The 21,442-nt window shown below is 40.1% G+C and overlaps 1 protein-coding gene across 7 annotated transcripts in view; it reads left to right on the top strand.

Moving 5' to 3' along the window:
- The window catches only part of dync2h1 (dynein cytoplasmic 2 heavy chain 1), a 123,265-nt gene extending 104,390 nt beyond the window's left edge, over positions 1-18,875 (top strand). For 6 of the 7 annotated variants that reach the window (XM_026193718.1, XM_026193721.1, XM_026193722.1 and 3 more), the window contains 7 exons: positions 496-603; positions 1,145-1,246; positions 9,378-9,467; positions 15,036-15,145; positions 15,294-15,375; positions 16,469-16,585; positions 18,205-18,875. In XM_026193718.1, the coding sequence (XP_026049503.1) occupies positions 496-603; positions 1,145-1,246; positions 9,378-9,467; positions 15,036-15,145; positions 15,294-15,375; positions 16,469-16,585; positions 18,205-18,366 (771 nt within the window). In that variant the 3' untranslated portion in view covers positions 18,367-18,875. Of the gene's footprint in view, positions 1-495; positions 604-1,144; positions 1,247-9,377; positions 9,468-15,035; positions 15,146-15,293; positions 15,520-16,468; positions 16,586-18,204 lie in introns of those variants that run through there. The other variant, XM_026193723.1, reaches the window with a different exon arrangement.
- Positions 18,876-21,442: the final 2,567 nt, after the last annotated feature.

Here is a 21,442-nt window from a genome sequence, read left to right as displayed (position 1 = left end):
ATGATCCATATGGAAATCCATAGATAATATTTTACCATTGTACTGTATAAGGGGGGAAAGATAGCATGCTAATGTAGCAGGAGTTCCTAAAGTGAACATACATCTTACTCTGAGTATTATGTAGACAATACATGTTGCAAATGAAATGAGAAATCAACATTAAGTTCCATACACTGAACTAGAACACATTAAAAGCCCCTCAGAAAGTCTTATGAACTCTACTGGGTGGAACCATCCCCTCATTCTGTTTCGATGATTGTGGTACAGAGCACTGTCATTTCACGTCAGTGCAATTTATATACAGTTAACTACAGATGAGAGCATTGTAATCTTGAAAGAGAGCACTCGTCAGAAAGAAATATTTTTTTCATAGGATGAAGGTGATCACGTTGAACAACTTCACATTGATGTACAGTGATCATTTCTGTATTGGAACAAGTAGACTCAAATAGCTATAGCTCTCTCATAGTTTCTCTCATGTCTCTCATCTATCAGGGCTCTACACTAATCCACCAGAAGGTGGACCCACCTACAGAGAGTCAGAAATCACCAGTCCTTTCATTCATTTCTCTGGAACAGTTCAATGCCATCCGCTTGGTCCAGGTGGGTAAAAACATTAGAAATGATAGCTACATTCAAAATGGGCTACCACATAATTACAGTATCCGAATACTTTTTTTTGGGGGGGGGGGGTTAGGTAGTGGTACCCACCGTGTTTAATTCAACATGGAGTAAAAGACTGAGACTTGTATGTAAATAAAGCTTGCTTTGTTTCTTCTGAAAAAACTGATTAAGATTAAAAGCCATGGAGATGCATAAGCTAATTTCCCTTCATTGATTGTTTAAGTATGTTACTTATCTCATGGAATAGTTTTATTCATTTCTAGACACTCACAGTTATCTGTTTGTTGGGGGGGTTAAATGAACCAAGGCAATCAGTGGAAGCAGGCTTGATCACTACCTGCATCCAATAGCCATTTGCCTCATTATGAAACATACAGTTGTGGTCAGGATCATGTGAATGAATGTCATGGTATTTTGGGGCTTGAGTGTACAGCATATATCTTTAATGAGTTTGATGACTTTAATGATTGTATTTTTTTGCACAGTATGTACTGTATGTAAACTGTAAGTGTCATCACAGAGTATACACCAGTCTCTGGCCGCACTGAGCAAGGTCATCCGAGGGACTCAACTGTTAACTCCAGAAGTCCAGAAACTGGCCACTGCCCTACTAAATCAAGAGGTAAGACAGGCAAAAGACAGAGAAACTCAACCCTAACACTCTATGTGCTATTTTATGCTTTTGAGTACATGTGTTATCTAGAGTTTTTTTAATGTTTCTCATGATGATTTATTAAATGGGGCTTAGTGCAATAAATGTGGAATACAATTGAAAATAAAATGGAAGGCCTTACCCTGATAGTATTACAAATGCACACAGAGTCCCAAATGCTGTATGCAATGCATCTTTTAACTCACATTTATCTTAAATCTTTCTACAATGCTGCTGAAGGTTTCTAACTCTTACCATAAAATACACAGTTAGCTCTGTCTTCAGTGACAGTGACAATGTAAAGTAAAGCTTTCTTTTTACCATATTGTTTTAGAGGGGGACTGCAATTCTTTTTATTCTGTGGTGAAATGAAGGCCACAGGGACAGGCCCATACACAGTATACAGAGCTGACATGTAGACATGTAGCAAACACAATATGTATCCTTGTATGTCCTCAGGCTGAGTTGGGGACAAAGGGGATATTATGAGGTAGAAAAGAAGAGACACATCCAACCTTTCACTCCTTCTGTGTGTAATCTCCAGAGAGAAGCCTTGGGCATAATTCCTGTTTCGCTGCTTGCCTTCTCTCTCTTTTTGTATTAATCAGCAGGTTTTTTTAGTCGTATCTCCGTTGCCCTCTCGACCAGCTCCAGTCTTTATCTGTCACATTTTCCAATCTTTGATTTCCTTACATTTTCTCTATCTTGCTAGCTTTTTCTTTTAATATGCAGTTATGGTAAAAGTAAAGTGCACCCTCTGTCTATTCTAAGGTTTTTATATTATCAGGACATAATAAAAAATCATGTGGTTCTTACCAGGCAAATTAGGAAAATGCAACTTCAGATAAACAACAGCAATACAACAATACAAAGGATTTGACTGTCAACTCAATGACTTCAATATGCACAGGTCCTGTGGCTTCAGAACAAGCCAAAATTATCGCCCTTCTGTCACCATTCTTGACAGTTAGTGTTTGTGCCGATATACTGTGTATGATTTTCTCCAAACAAAATTATGGCCAAACATCTCGACTTTGGTCTCATTTATTCAAAGAACAACAGATAATATTCTGAAACCTATAGAATCTATGATCCAACCCTTTTGCAGTTTCTCTGAGCATTGCACGGTGTGATTTTTGGGGGAAGTTGCTGAGATGTTCACTGATGGGAAGATTGGCAGCAATTTTGAATGTTTTCCACTTGTGAATAATCTTTATCAATAAATAGACTTTAAAATCTTTTGAATTGCCTTATAACTCTTCCTAGATTGATGGGCAACAACAAAAGCTTCTTTTAACATGCTCCAGACCAGCAAACTGCCACAACCTTTGCTTTTATAGAGGTGTTCGTTAGGGATGGGTATCGTTTAGGTTTTATCCGATACCGGTGCCAAACCGGTACTTTTGAAACGGTGCCGGTGCTCAAACAGTGCTTAAACCGGTGCTTAAAGAATGGAGAACACAAAATTGGTCCAAAAACCTCTCATGTTCAGCTGTTTTTTGTAAAAAGATAACAATGTTAGCCTTTTCTGCAGCTATGGGGCATATACAGTATCACTCTTGGCTGGAAGCAGTGCTTAAACAATGGAAAAACACAAACTTTGTTCAAAACCTCTCATGTTTAACTGTTTTCCACTTTTTCTTTGGTCATTTTAGCCTTTTTGGCCAGGGTGAAGGGAGTATCTGCCATCAAACAAGAAGACAGCCGCATGTAGCTATGATGATGTTTGCTAGTTCACCTTACATGCATTAATTTAATAACATGGTTAGCCTACTCAACGTAAATTACACACGAACAACATTAAGCTACTCACGCAGAGAAGAATGGGTGCTGCTGCCATCATCATCGTCCGTCATCATTTCTGCTACACTGGCAGGGCTAGGGGCCAGGACTCTCCTCTTCGTGTTTTTGGGGGATGTTGCATAACAGGCAACCCACCCGCAGTAGATGTGCTCGGTGTGAGGTCTCGCAGCAAGCTATCATACGGTGCATTTCTGGGCTTTTAAAAAAAACGCTATGCGTCGCCAGGTGTTTCATCGGATTTGAGGTGTTACCTCCTTTGACAGTATCACAGTATCAGCTTAAAGCACTTGTTGCAGGCTGCTGAGTTTGCATATTTTGCTGTGAAGTACAACCAGACTTTTGACCGCTTCGCCTTGGACATTTTTAATCTGTAGCTCTGCTCTAAAAGAACGTACGTACCTGGGCCCGCCTACTATCCTCGGAAACGTAAAATGATTGGCTAGAAGTGTATCACAGCTCAGGAAAAAAAAAGCACCGAAATAAAGCACCGAAATGTGCGCTGCTTTTCGGTCTGGTTACTACCGTTTATGTCAGAACTGGTGCCATCATGGCACCGGACACCGGTACCCATCCCTAGTGTTCGTACTTGCTGATGACCACTATGCATTGGTTTATTACCACCTTGCTGGTACTGACCCTCTTAATTGCTATTGAAACAAGAAGGGTCTACTTCGTTTTCCACACGTCTTCTACATTTTGGGTAGTTTGTTTGTTTTAATAAATGTCACTGTGTAATGTGTAATGCTTTGTAGTTCATCTCAGGTTATGTGTACCTTATAAGACCTACTAAAGACTGGACTTTTTATCATGTTCTGATATTTAAAATCTATTCCGAATTTCAAAATAATAAAATATGTTAGTGGTTTAAAAATATATGTAATTACAATTAAGTCAGTTATCAATGGGAACTGTACAAATGTATAAAATAAAACAAAGCCATTTGTTTTATAATTTATAATTATATCTCTAATATACATCTAATTTATATCTCAATTATAATTCGGTATCACAAAAAACCCCAAAACACTGTCCATCAGCTTTTAGCACACTATGGTCTAAATAAAAACTTTTTTTTTAAAGTCTGATTTCCACTTTTAAGTGTTTAACCTTTAACATTATTTACATTGTTTTCCTAAAAGATCATACCTTGTCGTCCATTTTAACTGACCTATGTAACTCCTCAGTGCTGTATATGAAACAGATGCAATCACAGTTTTTACACAAGTTTTATAAGAGTTCTGTTCAGCCTATTCTGAGCCTTTTCCTTTATGGCCTGTCTAAAGATTTAATTTCTGTAATATGCATAATCAAGATACTGTGTTTTACCTTTTTGTTACAGACAGAAATGCATTTTGTTAGCTGTATAGATCAGGAGAATTTTTTCAGTGTCATAACTTTTTATCATAGCTTTTTTTCTTTTTTTTATATTAAAAAAAGATCGTTAATTTTGACCCACAATATTGTTTGAAGCTCTCTGATGTGAAGCTTCTCCCAGAGAGGGAGCATTGCTTGACAATTAAATCAGAGTTTTGCCAAAAAAGATATTGCCTAGAGTATAAAAAGGTTGTTGAACCATAGAAAAAGCAGCAGCAGCTGTTATGTTTCCTGCTGCACATTTTGCAGAAACACAAAATTCTCGGCATACATCGAATTTACTGGCAGCTAAATTTTTTAACAAACACCTGATGACTTCTGTGACCCTAGCTGGCAGTATTTTTACATCACTGACAAGAAGCCCCTGAGTGAATTGGCCTAAATGCGATTCTCCCTGCAATGCTACAGTACGTGACTATAATATTTGGTTCTAACATTATTTTAAACCTCAGTATTTTAAAGAAACTTTATCACTGTCCAAGCAGTAAGTAATTACGTATGTACAGCTTCAGTTATTTATGACTATATAAAGCCAAGGTTTCCAGGGGGGCAAACTAAACAGACAATGATATTCTTCCCTCACACCAAAAGTTCAAGGCAGTTGGCTGTCCTCCATGTGCCTGACTGAGGAGTTTTTCTGTCTCACTGTGGCCAGGTTTGGTGCTGAGAAAATCACTGTTTTGGGGGGGGGGGGTTGTTTGTTTGTTTTTCTTTTCTTTTTGTTAAAGTTCTTATGTTGCGACTGGGCACTACTACTACTACAAATGTCACTGAAAATTGAACCAAACAGAAGCATTTTTACACAAGCAGAAAATTAAAATATGAGATCAGATATAGCGCTGGTAAAATAAAAGCGGGTGCTTCTTAAGGTAAGGCCTTGAATTTGTATTACACATTAAATTTTTTAAATATTACTGGAAAAAATCCTAATTACATACAACAGATACACAGTTAAGTGAGCATTTAGTGTCTTTTATAACAAAACAGAATATGAATTAGATTGGAGTCTTTACAGGAAATACTGTTGCATACAATGAGCAGATCACATGGATTAATGCCATTTTGCATTTGGGCTTCTATTATAACCGACTGTTACTAATTAACCCCATTTAAATCAGAGAAGGTTAGAATGAGCTGATGATGCGATTTATGCATTTGAAAAATGCTCCATTTATGGTTGTGATAATGTAAAAGTGTAGCAGACACAGTTCTGAGGGGATCAGCTCTGCTGCCCTTTCTCTCAGCTGTGCAGTAAAAAAATAATTACATGATTGGAAAGAACCCAAACTACCTACTTTCTGATGGGGGGCTTGGGTTGTATGAGAGTCATAAGCAGTGCTGCAAGACAGAAAAAGTGTTACCCCTACCTTCATTTGGTAGAAAGAGCATGATTATCAGGACATGGTGACCGATGAGGAAATGGCTTTTTGATTAAAGGTGAAGTAATCTCTGGTATCAGTTAGATTTTCAGTACCACTTGTAGTAATTCGCAGGCCAATACTAATAATCATCATAGTAGCTTGGGTTTGTAACCAAAAAGTAGTTATTCAACATATTATCAACACATACAGTGGGGCAAAAAAGTATTTAGTCAGCCACCGATTGTGCAAGTTCCCCCACTTAAAATGATGACAGAGGTCAGTAATTTGCACCAGAGGTACACTTCAACTGTGAGAGACAGAATGTGAAAAAAATATCCATGAATCCACATGGTAGGATTTGTAAAGAATTTATTCGTAAATCAGGGTGGAAAATAAGTATTTGGTCAATAACAAAAATACAACTCAATACTTTGTAACATAACCTTTGTTGGCAATAACAGAGGTCAAACGTTTACTATAGGTCTTTACCAGGTTTGCACACACAGTAGCTGGTATTTTGGCCCATTCCTCCATGCAGATCTTCTCGAGAGCAGTGATGTTTTGGGGCTGTCGCCGAGCAACACGGACTTTCAACTCCCGCCACAGATTTTCTATGGGGTTGAGGTCTGGAGACTGGCTAGGCCACTCCAGGACTTTCAAATGCTTCTTACGGAGCCACTCCGTTGTTGCCCGGGCGGTGTGTTTTGGATCATTGTCATGTTGGAAGACCCAGCCTCGTTTCATCTTCAAAGTTCTCACTGATGGAAGGAGGTTTTGGCTCAAAATCTCACGATACATGGCCCCATTCATTCTGTCCTTAACACGGATCAGTCGTCCTGTCCCCTTGGCAGAAAAACAGCCCCATAGCATGATGTTTCCACCCCCATGCTTCACAGTAGGTATGGTGTTCTTGGGATGCAACTCAGTATTCTTCTTCCTCCAAACACGACGAGTTGAGTTTATACCAAAAAGTTCTACTTTGGTTTCATCTGACCACATGACATTCTCCCAATCCTCTGCTGCATCATCCATGTGCTCTCTGGCAAACTTCAGACGGGCCTGGACATGCACTGGCTTCAGCAGCGGAACACGTCTGGCACTGCGGGATTTGATTCCCTGCCGTTGTAGTGTGTTACTGATGGTGACCTTTGTTACTTTGGTCCCAGCTCTCTGCAGGTCATTCACCAGGTCCCCCCGTGTGGTTCTGGGATCTTTGCTCACCGTTCTCATGATCATTTTGACCCCACGGGATGAGATCTTGCGTGGAGCCCCAGATCGAGGGAGATTATCAGTGGTCTTGTATGTCTTCCATTTTCTGATGATTGCTCCCACAGTTGATTTTTTTCACACCAAGCTGCTTGCCTATTGTAGATTCACTCTTCCCAGTCTGGTGCAGGTCTACAATACTTTTCCTGGTGTCCTTCGAAAGCTCTTTGGTCTTGGCCATGGCGGAGTTTGGAGTCTGACTGTTTGAGGCTGTGGACAGGTGTCTTTTATACAGATGATGAGTTCAAACAGGTGCCATTCATACAGGTAACGAGTGGGGGACAGAAAAGCTTCTTACAGAAGACGTTACAGGTCTGTGAGAGCCAGAGATTTTCCTTGTTTGATGTGACCAAATACTTATTTTCCACCCTAATTTACGAATAAATTCTTTACAAATCCTACCATGTGAATTCATGGATTTTTTTTTCACATTCTGTCTCTCACAGTTGAAGTGTACCTCTGGTGCAAATTACTGACCTCTGTCATCATTTTAAGTGGGGGAACTTGCACAATCGGTGGCTGACTAAATACTTTTTTGCCCCACTGTACATCGATCAGGCATGACATTAAGACCACTTACAGCTGACGTGATTAAGACAGATTTTCTCTTCATTATGGCACCTGTTAGTGGGCGGGATATATCAGTCGGGGTGCTTATGCTGACCCATATCCACTGCTGAAAGCCCCAGCAATGGCACATAAGTATCAGAACTAGACCATGGAGAAACGGAAGAAGTTGGCCTGGTCTGATGCATATCATGTGCATGACCCGGGTGTGTGTTCACTGCTCGCTTGGGGAGGAGGCACCAGGATGCAGAAAAAAGGAAAGCCAGCAGAGGCAGTTTGCTGCTTTGGGCAATGTTCTGGTAGGAAATCTTGGCTCCTGCCACCTACCTAAGCATTGTTGCAGACCTTGTACACACTTTCATTAACATATCAGGTAATCCCTGATGGCTGTGGCCTCTTTCAGCAGGATAATGTGGCATGCCACAAAGCAAAAATGGATCAGGAATGGTTTGAAGAGCACAACAACAACAAGTATGAGGTGCAGACTTGGCCTCTGAATTCCCCAGATTTCAATCAATTGAGCATCCAGGATTCAATTGAGTAAAAGGGGTGCCAATACAATATTAGGTAGGTGGTTATGATGTTATGTCTGATCGGTGTATATTGATTGCACTCCTGTATACATTTGGTTTGTGTCTCTGTTTTCTGCCACCCTTATCTTGTTAAAAAATAATAATTAAAACAGCATTTTACACTTATTTGTACCCCACAAATGGCAGTGACTTAACTTAAACCAGCACGTTTTTCCTCCTAAGACACTTCAGTGCAACACACACACATACATACACACACCCATCCCCGCAGCAGGAGAGTGAGTGAGTGAATGGTTGACTTGCAGCTGAGAGACATGCAAAGTCTCTTTTATTTCCATTATGGCTTTCATGCCTAAATACCACCAAATTCTCAATTCTCAGCCTCCTGCTGTGCATGTTTGTGCATGTGTGTGTGAGTCAAATCTTTGATCTCTGTTTAACGGTAACATACACGGCCTAACGTGTTCAGGAGTTAACATTCTTCTCTTGAGAAAGCTTTCCTTTCCCAACCCTGCAAACATTTTACATTTGTCTGTGACTTCCAAATTAAGACATTACAGATATTGCTGCACAGACAAGACTGTCTGTGGATCTGCAACAGTTACTTACATCAGGAGACAGACAGACAGTACTGTTTATGAACACAAGAGTATTTTTCACTTGTAAAGTTTAAGTTAGCATTGTAACAAGTCACAAATATATTCAGTATTTTTACAATATATAAAATAGTGCCTGAGATTTATCTCAGTATCACCCAGCTGTAACTGTTTTTGCATGTCATGACAGAAATTGAGGATGTCACCAGTGACATCACAGAAACTTAAATATAGATTGCATTTTAGCTGGACCACAGTGAGGATGTAGCTGGGCGCAGCGTGCCCTTCAGTGACTTACACATATTGTTAAATTTGTATTTTGAATCGTGTCAAGGCAACTCGACAGGGGCTGATGTTGCTGCAGTCCTCCTGCAGATTAACTGTGGCTTGGCTGCCAGCATGGTTAGGAGAAGGACATAGAGGCAGGTTCACATAGTGGCAGAGTAAACCTGCAGAGTACCCCTGTTTTGTTTTTGTTTGTTTTGTTTTTTAAAAAACATGGTTTACATCACTCTTTTGCTTATACTCATTTTTGTGATTTTTGCTTTTATTATTGCTTGCATTGACCTTTATTCTCTGTGCTTGTTTCCTCTTGTCTCAGTGTCCTTTAACATGGCAGAATAAATGGGAGGGACCAGAGGAGCCAATGCAGTACCTCAGAGCAGTCGTAACACGGGCCCTCGCCATACAGGTAACACGTGATGGATGGTATAGCAAAAAGACATAATCTGCTGTCTTTCTTTAGGAACCTGCTTTTCACCACAGTCACAAAAAGAATATTTATAAAAAGCAGACAAACATCTATTAACATGCTATGCAATACATGACAAATATAGTGCATTCTTCGTGCGTGGGTTCTCTCCAGATACTCTGGTTTCCTCCCACAGTCCAAAGACATGGAGTTAGTATAATTGAAAACCCTAAATTGCCCCGTGTGAATGTGAGTGCGAATAGTTGTGTGTGTCTATATGTTAACCCTGTGACAGACTGACGACCTGTACTAGATGTACCCTGCCTCTCGCCCTAAGACAGCTGGAATAGCCTCCAGCACCCCCACAACCCTGAAAAGGATAAAAGGAAGAGAATGGATGGATGGAAAAGTGCAAATGTTTTGAGGCTTAATGCTACAATGGGAAATGGGTGCCGAAATATATGGAAAATCAGTACATAAGGCAAAAAAAAAGAGTTGGCACAAAGCTCAGTATTTGTTATGGCCACCTTTATTCTGTAACACAGCCTGAACACCTTTAGGCAGGCTTTCTTGTAATTTCTTTAAGTAGTCTTCTGGAATAGGTCTCCAGGCTTCTTGAAGGATATTCAAAGCTCTTCTTTGGATGTTGGCTTCCTTTTGTTCTCTTCTCTATAAAGATGATTCCACACTGCTTCAATAATGTTCAAGTCGGTATTCTGGGAATGCCAGTCCATCACTGATAGTGTTCTACTGTGTGTTTCTACTCTCCAGGTATGTTTTTACTACACTGGCAGTGTGTTTGGGATCATTATCATGCTTGAAAATTTAAACTGTTGCCAATCAGACGCTTTCCAGATAGTATTGCATGGTGGTTCATTATCTGATAGTACTTTGCAGTGTTGATAATTACATAAAATTTTGGCAAGATCCCAAACCCCACTGGCTGAAATACAGCCACATGTCAGAGCTTCAATCATGTATTATAAATGGCTATATACACTCACTGTTGTCCAAATTTCTAATTTGGATCCATTACTCCAAAAGACCTATTGGCACTGATTTTCAGTCCAGTAATTTAGCATACCTAAGCATTTTCTCCCTGTTTCCCTTCCTCAAGAATGGCTCCTTGATAGCTACCCTTCCACAGAGAGCAATTCTGATGAGGCTTCAGTAGATGGATCAACTGAAGGGTCAGATGAAATAGAGGACTGTGACAGTCCTGTACTCTACTTACCCAGTTCGCTCAGGCTTTTTAACGAAACTCTATACACCGTTCCGAGATATGGCACGTTTTTGGCTAATTGTTCTTTTGGAATCACCTTGTTCGTGCAAATATATGTGTTGTCTTTTCCACTTTTGTAAATAATGTGTTGGTTCTTTGCACAGGTTTATCTCTTAATGTTAGGTGTCATTTTCTACACATGAATGAATAATAGGTCAGTATTTAAGTGGCTTGACAACCAAAAAGTAACATTTCCCTGAAAATGGTCAGGCACAAGGACTGGAGTGAAACTGAGCGTAAAAGCAGCCAATGCCCAAAGAAAAACACTGAAAGACCTTCAAAAAAATGTGAAGAAACTATTGCTTGAGATCACTTTGAAAAATGAAAAGAAATTGTGGCTCCATAGAAGCAAAAGAAAAAGGCTTTGCACCTTAGTGTGTAACAGTTGTTATCATTTAGTTTTAATTATTTCTTCACGGGCTGAAATTCACAAGAGCCCACTACTATAAGAGCACCTTTGTCCTCAACAACACATGGTATTTTCTGATGGCCTGAGTTAAAAATTGAGATGGCCTTGAGAATCCTCTGTAGTGCTGCTCTCAACGGAAGGAGACTTAAGAAGTATAAGAGTTTTCTAATCAGCCTTTGAGGGATCCATTTAAATTCATCATGCATTTATCCTACCCAGAGCTTTGTCATTCAGCAGTGATGAATATTAACAGATTTCTTTTCTAAAAATTTTAATTCCAAAGGATTTAAAGAGAACCTCGCATTTCAGAGATCATAAAATATGAAGTGGAATTCCACTTTTTATAAACGGATCTCAAAACAACAAGAGGCCTTTAAGCTGAATTTGCGGTACTTTACGTTATGACATACAGGGTGGTCTAGGCAATGTGTTTATTAAAACGCTGCCAGAAAATTTCTTGTTGTTTTCAATAGGGGTACATAAATAAAAGGGGATTATTCTATAAAAGCAGGAGGTTCTGGGAAGTGTCAGCCTTAGGTTGGTGCCAGGAAATAAGGGTTCTGGCGGAAATTCCTCTCTATCTCCGCTCAACTGTGTCTGACTGTACTTCAATATGTTCTGGCAGACTAGAATGCACACATACACCCTCACGTTCAGAAATTATTTCTGTGTGGATGCATTTCATTATCTGCGTGGGCGAGCCTCCCTGCCTCTGTCTGTCTGCTGGCCTGCCTGTCTACCCATCTGTTTGCGTGTATGTCTGCCTGATACTCGATTTTTGTTTTTTCTCTTTTTTTTGCCCTGTCTTCTAGCCTCCCTGTCTACCTACACTCCATCTGTCTTAGTATGTGTCTGTCTAGAGGCTGCGCTGTCCTTAACTGTCTGTTTCTGCCCATCAGCACTGAGTGATATCTCTGTTTGCAGCATGTCTGTATTCTATTAGCTAATCAGCGCAATAAAGGCGGACTCTTCCAGAGCTGCAGCTGTGTGGAGCTGCTGAAGAATAAAAAGCCAACAGCACAGCAGTGCACCCAGACGAACAGGACGACCTTGACAGCACTCAAATGCTTGCACACATACAGTATATACGCACAAATAGCATGAGCAACATCAGCACAACTCGGTTCGCTTTATTATTAATGCACCCAAATCTTTCTTGGTGCATGCCTCGCTTTGATTATGTGTGCCCACATGCGCCCGGTTGCAAGTGTGTACTTGTGTGTATGTGAAGCTAGGATTTATGCACATTTCTTCTTGACATAAAGCTCATCTCAGTTTATCTCTAAAGCCAGTGCAGACTGATTCTGTGGTAAAAGTGAATCTATTAATAAAAGAGATTGGATCTCTATTGGACAGATAAAATGTTTGCTCATTCTGCCTCCATTTGTCAGCATTTTTCTTCAGTTGACATTAAATCTTAGAGCTGAAGCCAATCGGGCTTAAATAATCTTTTGTATTTATAAAGTTTAAAAGCACAGTGAAATCAGTTGTGCTCTGCAACATTTACCAGTAATAAAGTATTTTTGCTTGCCACACAATTTAATAATTTTTTTTATCCCTTTTTGTTGTGACACAATAGATGGCCGACATCTAATCAAAGCAGATGTTGCTGAATATAGCAGACTGCATCAACATATTGGACGGGGCTAACAAAGCTCCAAGTCCATCTGTGCAGAGTTACACAAAGAATTATGTTTAACATCACTGTTTGTCTGGGTTAAGCATTTATTTTATTTTACTGTTTTTGCACAAAACCCAAGAATCTGGGAGTGTTTCCAGGATTATTTTTAAAGTTGGGGTGGCAAATCTTAATACTTGATTATAAATACAGTTAAGAAATTGCTGTAGAAAATATTCTGCATGGTTTTTGGTCTCATGCGCAGACCTTGTACAGATATACTTTGGGAAAAGCAGCACTGCACCTTGTTTTGTATTTAATTACTCTCTTACAAAGTGCTGAAACACATACTCATTACTTAAAAGAGAAGGATAGAAATAGAAATGGCATTACATAGAAATACCTTAATCAAGTACATTAAAACTGTACCTCAGAATAGTGCTTCAGTAAATGTACACCACTAACCCTGTCCACGCGCTCATAAAATGGCGTTGGGCTTTGCGAGGTTTGTGGGCGTGCGTCTGTATGTGTATTATGTTCCCATTAGTGCATAATTGGTGTTCCAGTTTTATCAGCTTGTTGATGCGGTGATAAAAAGGTGAGGCATTAAATGGTCTATTAGCCACATTAGGCTGTGCATTTTATTCTCTCCTTTGTAACCCTTTGGCTTCACTTTACAAATACACAATAACTGAGACAAAAATTACTCTGTCCAATTTAGGAACCATTCCACTGAAAGATACATGCTGGGTCCATGTGTTTTTGGACTGTGACATTATTTATTATTTTAGCTGTTCACCAAAATGTGGTCAAGTTACAGTTACATGATGAATATGAGTTTGAATCTCAACCTTTCACCTTTTATTTAAAGGTTTGAATGAAAATATTAGCTGAAATGTTTTTCTGAACAGTTTGGTGTTTTTAGAGGTTCAATATGTAATTGGACAAATCAACATATTAATAAATACTTTGTAAAAATCCTTTTCTTTAAATGATCCCCTGAAGTGTGGCACTCGTGGCCCTCCCCAAATAATGGTTTTCCTGCTGTGTGTGTGTATGTTTTTGGCCATTACTGCTGCTCCATTCAGTTGTTGTTGATCGACTCAGACCAGGTGATTAACTCTGCAGAATATTCCGCTAATTTACTTCTCAAAACCTGATGGATTGCAACTATTTGCCCCCTTCCTGATTTCTTCGTTTTCTTTCGTTTTTTTAATTTTTTTCATATTTGTCACATTCACCTGTTTCAGATCATCACAACAAGCTTTAATTTTAGAGAAAGATGACCCAAACAAATATACAATGCAGTTTTTAAATGAACAAAGTCCTACGCTGTGTTTATGGAAAAGTCTAATATGTTCTTTCTGTTTTGAGGCTGGTGACTGGTTTGCATCTTGTAATGAATATGCTTCTCTTTATGGTAGACCTGGATAATGATATGTCCCCTCCTGGAGACTGTCCTTCCACTCGGCTGAATGTTCTAAAGGGTTTTTTTCATAGGAAAGGACCCTGTGGTCATCTGGCACTGTTATCTTCAGTGGATGTCTAAACCTTTTTATGTTGCGGTGCTCACCGGTGTGTCCCAAATGCACTCAATTCTTGATTTGACCACTCCTAAAGTCCCTGCTACCTCTCTGTTGGATTTGTTTAGTGTATGTAGCCTGAGGACGGCCTGTTCCTCCTGCAGTGAGTGCTCCTTTGACAGCATATTTTGGATTAACCCAAACAGCTTCCACTCTTCAGCTTATATCCGGACATCTGACCTACCTAATTTATGAAAAAATGTAGCCCACACTTGGCCATAAAACAGCTTTATAATTATGTATCCAATTACATCTGAGCCTCTGTTTATAAAGACACCTACTGTGGTTCATGCACTTTTTGTTTGTGTTTGGTTTTTTTGTTCAACCCCTCCAATTAAACCTGTGCTACACTTTAAGCCCATAGTCATTATTTAACTGAAACTAGAATAAGCTCTGGTACACACACAAAAAAAACCCCAAAAGCACATGGATCTAACTGTATGTTTTATTTTATGAGAAGCACAAGCATGTAACGTAAACAAGTTTTTTAGAATTCAAATCTGTGTCGTATTTCCATGTGACATAAAACTGTGTGACGCCTTTGTGTTACAGATTTTATGCCTGCATTATGTGTTAGCTTTGAGTCTTTATTTGTAATTTGCAAAGTATTTGGGTCATTAATCTTTGCGTCTACACATCTCTCTGTTTCTGTTTCTCTGTCTTTCTTTTCATACAGAGTTGGGTGGAACGTGCAAATAGACAGGCACTCCTGTCAGACATCCTAGATCTATCTGAGCTATTTCACCCTGATACCTTTCTTAATGCTTTGAGACAGGAAACTGCCAGGTAACACACACACACACACACACACACACACACACACACACACACACACACACACACACACACACACACACTGGACACCTTCATAGGGGATTGAATAAGTGTATATATCAATGTTAAAAATACATATATTCATTTTGCTTTTTTTAAGGACCATGTCCTGTTCTATGGATAGTTTGGTGTTTGTTTCGTCATGGAGGAGTTCAATTGCACAAGCAAAACTACAAGTAAAGGTAAAGCCAGTCATCTACTGCTCATGCATGCAAACATCAGATCCTCACCTCCATCTACAGAAGAATACAATTGCTATAACCAAGGTACACTGGCTGAGTGATAATTATTGGAGGAGAAGACAGCAAGAATAGATACAGATGCAGGTAAGGAGGCAGGAGTTACAAGACTGAAGAAAAAGGAGAGACTGGGGGTAAAAGAAAAGCAAAGAATTAGCCATTGTGCCAGAACTCAACTCTTTAAGAAGGGTACGTTACCCAGAATTATGCCTGATTTTGGGACATGGGGATCACTCAGCTAACCCAAACTGCACTTTTGGAAATGTGCAAAGATCCCCCTGGTGTGAATAAAGCCTTTATTAGGGACAAGGCCGCTGCTGACAGCAGCCAGCTCAGGTCTCTGGTGCGTTTTGGATATATTGTGTAATTCTAGTCCTTTCTGACCAAACAGAACTGTGCAGCACTCCTCTCAGTCATCAGTTATTCATTTTATGCTCTGATTTAAGGGTGATATGACTGTCTTTAATATAATACTTTGAGACAATACTTCTATTACTCTCATGCCAATAAAAATTGGCACAGTTTGACATGCGCTTAGTTAAAATACACAAAGAGAGAAGGAAAGGGTGTTGGTGCTGACAAAGAGGCTGCAGCTGCAGGGAGGGAAGGGGAAAACACTCAGACGTCTGACAGAGAAAGTGAAAGGATATAATTGTTGTGAAGCAATGAGCTCTCTCTCACACACACACACAAACACACACACACACACAATATGTAAAAACATTTTCTGGATTTGTGTCTTGCTCTCACTCTCTGGGTTTTTCTTTCCCAGATTATGGTGATATAGTACTTGTATGTGTGTGTCTGATTTGACGCCAGAGTTCCCTTTATTGTCTGTCCTACTGTGGAAAATCCCTGAGTCACTAGACTGACTTCACTTGATGTCTCTTTCATGTAGTATGTAGCATGCTAGTTAATCTGGGAAGGGCTCCCACCAGTGTTCAGCGTTTAAGTCACAGAGTAGCTGTTTTCCCGTTGTTCCATTTTCGCGTGTCTGTTTCTCTTGTTCATCTTATCATTTGCATTTTCTTTGTAGATTGGAGGTCTCCAGTTGGAGGGTTGCAGTTTTGATGGTGTCCATCTTTGTGAGAACCAGCATGATTCTCCCAGCGTGTCAGCTGTCCCTACGTGCTACATGGCCTGGGTTCCACAGGTATGCATGTGTTCTTAAAAGAGAGAACCACACTGTGCAGCACCTGACAGTAATCATCTTAAATGTTTTGTTCAAGATTTCCAAAGCCCACAGCAACGTCGTCTTTCAAAACCCAAACATGTACAGTTTAAGCTAATAAATTGTATAAAACAGAATTCTTTTTGTTTACATTTTAGGGTTTTGGCAGCAATTGTTTGCAATTTTGTTTGAAAAGTGACACAAATGACTAGATCATTTTTTAAACAGTTGCCAGGTGCTCTCATGTCAGTTGACTACTCTGTTAATGAAGTACTTGTTCTTTGACCTTGGATGTTGCGTTATGGTGGAAATATGAATTTTTATCAAAATTACACAAAGTCTGGAGGACGCTCTGGGGATTTGTGCAGATGGGAGTTTTTTGCTGTTTAGGCTTCAGTCACACAGGTAGAGCCCAGCCAAATATCTGACTGATATGGCTGATATTTGCTAACATGTAACAGCTGATAAATACTAATTTAAAAAGTAATGAAGAGACGAGAGGATCGTCTTTCAACTGCGTTAGAACATTTTTCAGTGTTGATGTTGCATAGTTTGTCCAACAGAGGGCGCTATACAGCTTCAGTGTTGACATTGAGACATGTTTATTTTTAACTTGGATTGTTAATTATTTTAGTAACAATTCATAAATAACATATGAAATAAATAACATTTGACTGTTTGCCATATTTGTAAAAGACCGAATATTAGTATTGGTCTTAAAAATCTTCTGTCAGTCCCTAAAAAGAATTAGTGGTCATCGTCGGCCTCTCTGGCTTTTTATTAGCACTATTCATGTGCAACATGTCTTTATGGTCAGTTTTTAAAACCCTTCCACGTAACTACAGCCCACAGACTCTTGGTTTGCCGGACACCAAATATATGAGTGCTCCAGAAAAGAATCGCTCTGACTAAAATTTCAGTGTGGACGTCAAGCTTAGGTTTAAGAATTGTTCATAGCGAGTCATCCAAACCATGCAGCAGCATATTAATGTCTAAACTCATGTTGTAGATGGATCGTCTCAGGTCTTCTCTTGCTGAAGTTGGGTCAGTTTTTGGCGTCTTCTTCTTACCATGTGATTGCATTTGTCTCTGCCTATCGGGGACCCGCACATGAACGTTTATTGAGGGGAAAAAAGTTAATCCTCATCCTCCTTCTTTGCTGGGCTAAGAAATGGCTAATGATGTCAGACTTAAGAGGTTGACTGGGCTCTACAGGCTGGTCTTGAGACCTTTCGACTGGTTGGCGAGTAGTTGCTGTGAGATTGGTTGCAAAGAGGCTACACTGAAATGCGATTGCTTTGATCTCTCTTTGCGACTGATTTAACCTAGAGGCAGCCAGCAAGTTCCAGCAACCACTCGCCAACTGGTCTAGGAATTCACATTTTCCCTAGTGACCAGAGTTTGTCAGGTCTTCACTGACCAATGACTGAAGTTTTATATGTTTTATCTAATCAGTTACATTGCAGTGGCAGAAAGTTGTCATTTATTTGTTATCACGTTTGTGAGATATGTCAATTTTTAATCATTTAGCATGAAACTCTGTGACTATACAGTATTTGTGCATACTTACGCTCATACACTAAATTTCTACTTCATCCTAGAACTCTGTTGCTGCCTGCACTGCAGCAGAGGAGAGTATCTGTCTGCCTCTCTATACCAGCTCTGAGAGGGTGAAGGTGGTCACGCACATCTCTCTGCCCTGTGGAGCGAACCCCAACCAGTGGATACAGTGTGGAGCTGCTCTTTTTCTCAAACAGCAGTAAGAGGACGGGATCTGGTTGTGGCGAGAGTCACAGAGAGAAAAAGGATTTTCTGTGCTCAGTATCTGACCAGGGCAACAAATAAACCAGATGGATTGTTAGCACTCTGATATGTCAGGGTAATTTTTCAGTGACGCTCATAGACCAAACCTTTTAAAACACATTTGCTTTATATCATATCATTTGTATAACAGAGTACAAGGGAAAGGACCAGAGTGAAGGAAAACAGGACCAAAGAATAACTGATGCTTTCTCGGGTTGTGCTACGACACTAAAACTGAATAAAAAGCTAAAAGACAAACAGCGGTGATACTGTTAATAAACTATACATGCATTATTATTTGGATCCCAAGAAACACTACTACACTAAAACTGTCAGTAAGTCTTGCTACTTCCAGTCTCACAAGAAAATTGTGTTTATTACATATTAAAAAATGTTTTTTGCATAGGCATTGTATTCCCTGCTGTACTTTTGGACGTATTTATTCAAAATAAAGGTAAAATAAAAACCATCTTTCCTGCCTTCAATAGAATAACATTGCTAAAGTACTAAAAGAGATGTGTGTGTTTGTGCGTGGTGTTTCAGAATGGCGCTGACCCTCCGTCACATACTATTAGTAGTCAGAACTGTTTGACAGTGAACTGTACAGATCTCAGTTCACTGTGTTCTGCCTCTCCCACAGCTCTGCTGAAAGGGGCTTTACAGACATGATGCACTTCAGTGTCAGTTCTCTTTCTGTAACGCAAATACACACACATGCACAAGTTAGTCCCTAACCTCTGTGTGATTGGTTCTGAGTTGAGGTTGAACGGAGTCAGTGAAGCTGTGATGGATGGCCGCTGAGCTGCAAGTGTGGGCGTGCGATTTGGAAGGTGTGTATGGGCGCTTGTGTATGAATCCAATCATAAGCATCAAGCTTGATTGATGGCTTAATTAAGATTCCCCCCTCCCCCACTCACTTTTTCAATTTTTCTCATGCCTTTGCGCAAATGTCTGTTAATGTCAGTGTATGAAAGTGTGATCACATCTGTGTGTGTGTGTGAGGAGACGGAGAGGAGAGTTGAAATTAGGGAGGAGCGGGTATTGTGTGTGCACTGCAGTGTGACAAAATGGGAGTGAAATGGAACAGCAGGTTTAAAAAAGAGAGAGGATTGGATTTCAGCGAAACATGGCCCTCTGGGTCAGAGAGGGAGAGCGAGCGAGCGAGCGAGAGACAGACAGAAGGATGGAGGCAGAGGAGGAGAGAGGGAGGTGATGATGCAGGGACGGGAAAGAGCGAGAAAAGGGCCGTAAAACTTGGGCGAGAAAATTGAAGAGAAACAGGAAAATGAGTGTGGCTAAGGTGACAGGGTTTGGGAGGACAGGTTAAAGGGAAAGATGGATGGAGGGAGTGAGGACAAGTAGTGAGTGAGTTATGGGGAATCAACAGGGGAGGGAGAAAGTGAAACACAGGGAGCTTATAGAAAGGTTTATACCTGCTACGGTACTGGAAACACTGCCAGTTTGTCCTGTATTTCCTTAACAGCATAAAGATCTTTAATGTTTTCATTAGATTGCACTGTAACAAGTCAAAATGGGAATCTAAAGGCTGATTATTTTCTCTCTGCTCAAAAATGAGACGTTGAAATTGGATTCAAAACAGTGAGCGCTGTTTCACAACTCTTCCTCGCGTTTTGATGACTTCTAATCCTGTAGGCAGCGGTGGAAAATTAACATCAGCATTGCAGCAGAGGGGGGAGAAAAAAAAGGCTTTTGCCAAGGGCTTGTTTCCAAGGTAATGTGTTTACAGAGTTTTGTCTTTATCTCAAATTAGCATTCCAGGTTTGAGAAACTATTGTGATAAAACTCCTGCTGCGACGGTGTTCAGCAGCTGCCTTTGCAGGTTGTTTGTTTGGAGTTCTGATCACAAACCCACACGACATGAGTAATCCGGTGAAACGTCAGAGCGATGATGTAAACGCGGCACGCTGCAGATTCCTGCGATAGACAGATTTCTGATTTACCTCAGCAAAGCATTGTAATCCGTTTGTAAACCGCCACGTTTAGTGCGCGCATAGCATTCAAAAAACTCCCACTTTTCAATAATAATAAAAAAATCTTGGCCTTTTCTTTGCCTTTGTCTTGACCCGCCCTCCATTCTTCCCGAGCTTCCTCCATGACGTCCACAAGTGTTTGGGGATTTTCTGTGTTGTTTAAGCAACAATACAATAATGCTTATGTAAACCGTGCATATGTGAGACATAAACATTTTGTTTTCTGTCTGATAATGTCTCTAACGCTTGTGGGGGGCTTTTTCGTCCAAATAAACATGAGGAAATAAACAGGAATGAACAGGACCTTGTCATTTGTTTTCCTATACAATCAGGCCTCCTCAGATTGGAGTCAGGTTTGGTCTACGTTTAGTCTTCCTTTCACGGCGTGTCGAATGGTATTTTAACTTTTGGCATTCAGCATGCTAACCAGGCCAACATGTGTTGGCTCGCCATAAAACAAGGCTGATAAAATATCTGCTTCCCAGATTTTAAAATGTTAGAGACACTCCCTTATTGGGCACTTGCCATATTTTAATAAGCAGTACAGGACTGGAACCTTCATGGGCTTCACAATTTGATTCAGAAGTCTCACTGCGCTGTTTTCCCAGTAAACGACAACAGAAACGCTTCAGTGTGTCCAAACTCAACAGAGAGTTTTCTTCAGGGGTGGGAAGTGAGAGGAAGAAGCCAACACAGTCAAGCCGGATGGAAACATGCAGAAAATACACTGCAGGAGAGCAAAATGGAGGTGTAGAGAGAGATGCGAACACTACTGGCAAGGAGGCAAGAGAGGAAAAGTGGGATCTACCTGGCAGTGAGCAAGTTCGATTGACCCAAAGGCAACAGCAGCTGAAAAATATTGTACCAAGACATGTTTGCTTAATGCACGCTCTGCAGCTGTACATATAGTGTCTGTTTATCTTTAAGCGATATTAAAGTTCCTGGTGATATGAAAAGACCACTTAATACTGTCATATTTAATGCTTTGTACTATTTTATCATAGTGTCAGATCCACTGGTTTCAGACTGGGTCTGCCACACCCCT

This window comes from Astatotilapia calliptera, chromosome 14 (assembly GCF_900246225.1).
Source record: "Astatotilapia calliptera chromosome 14, fAstCal1.2, whole genome shotgun sequence".
NCBI lineage: Eukaryota > Metazoa > Chordata > Actinopteri > Cichliformes > Cichlidae > Astatotilapia > Astatotilapia calliptera.
The sequence above is the reverse complement of the archived record's forward strand: the minus strand, read 5'-3'. Positions and strand labels throughout refer to the sequence as shown.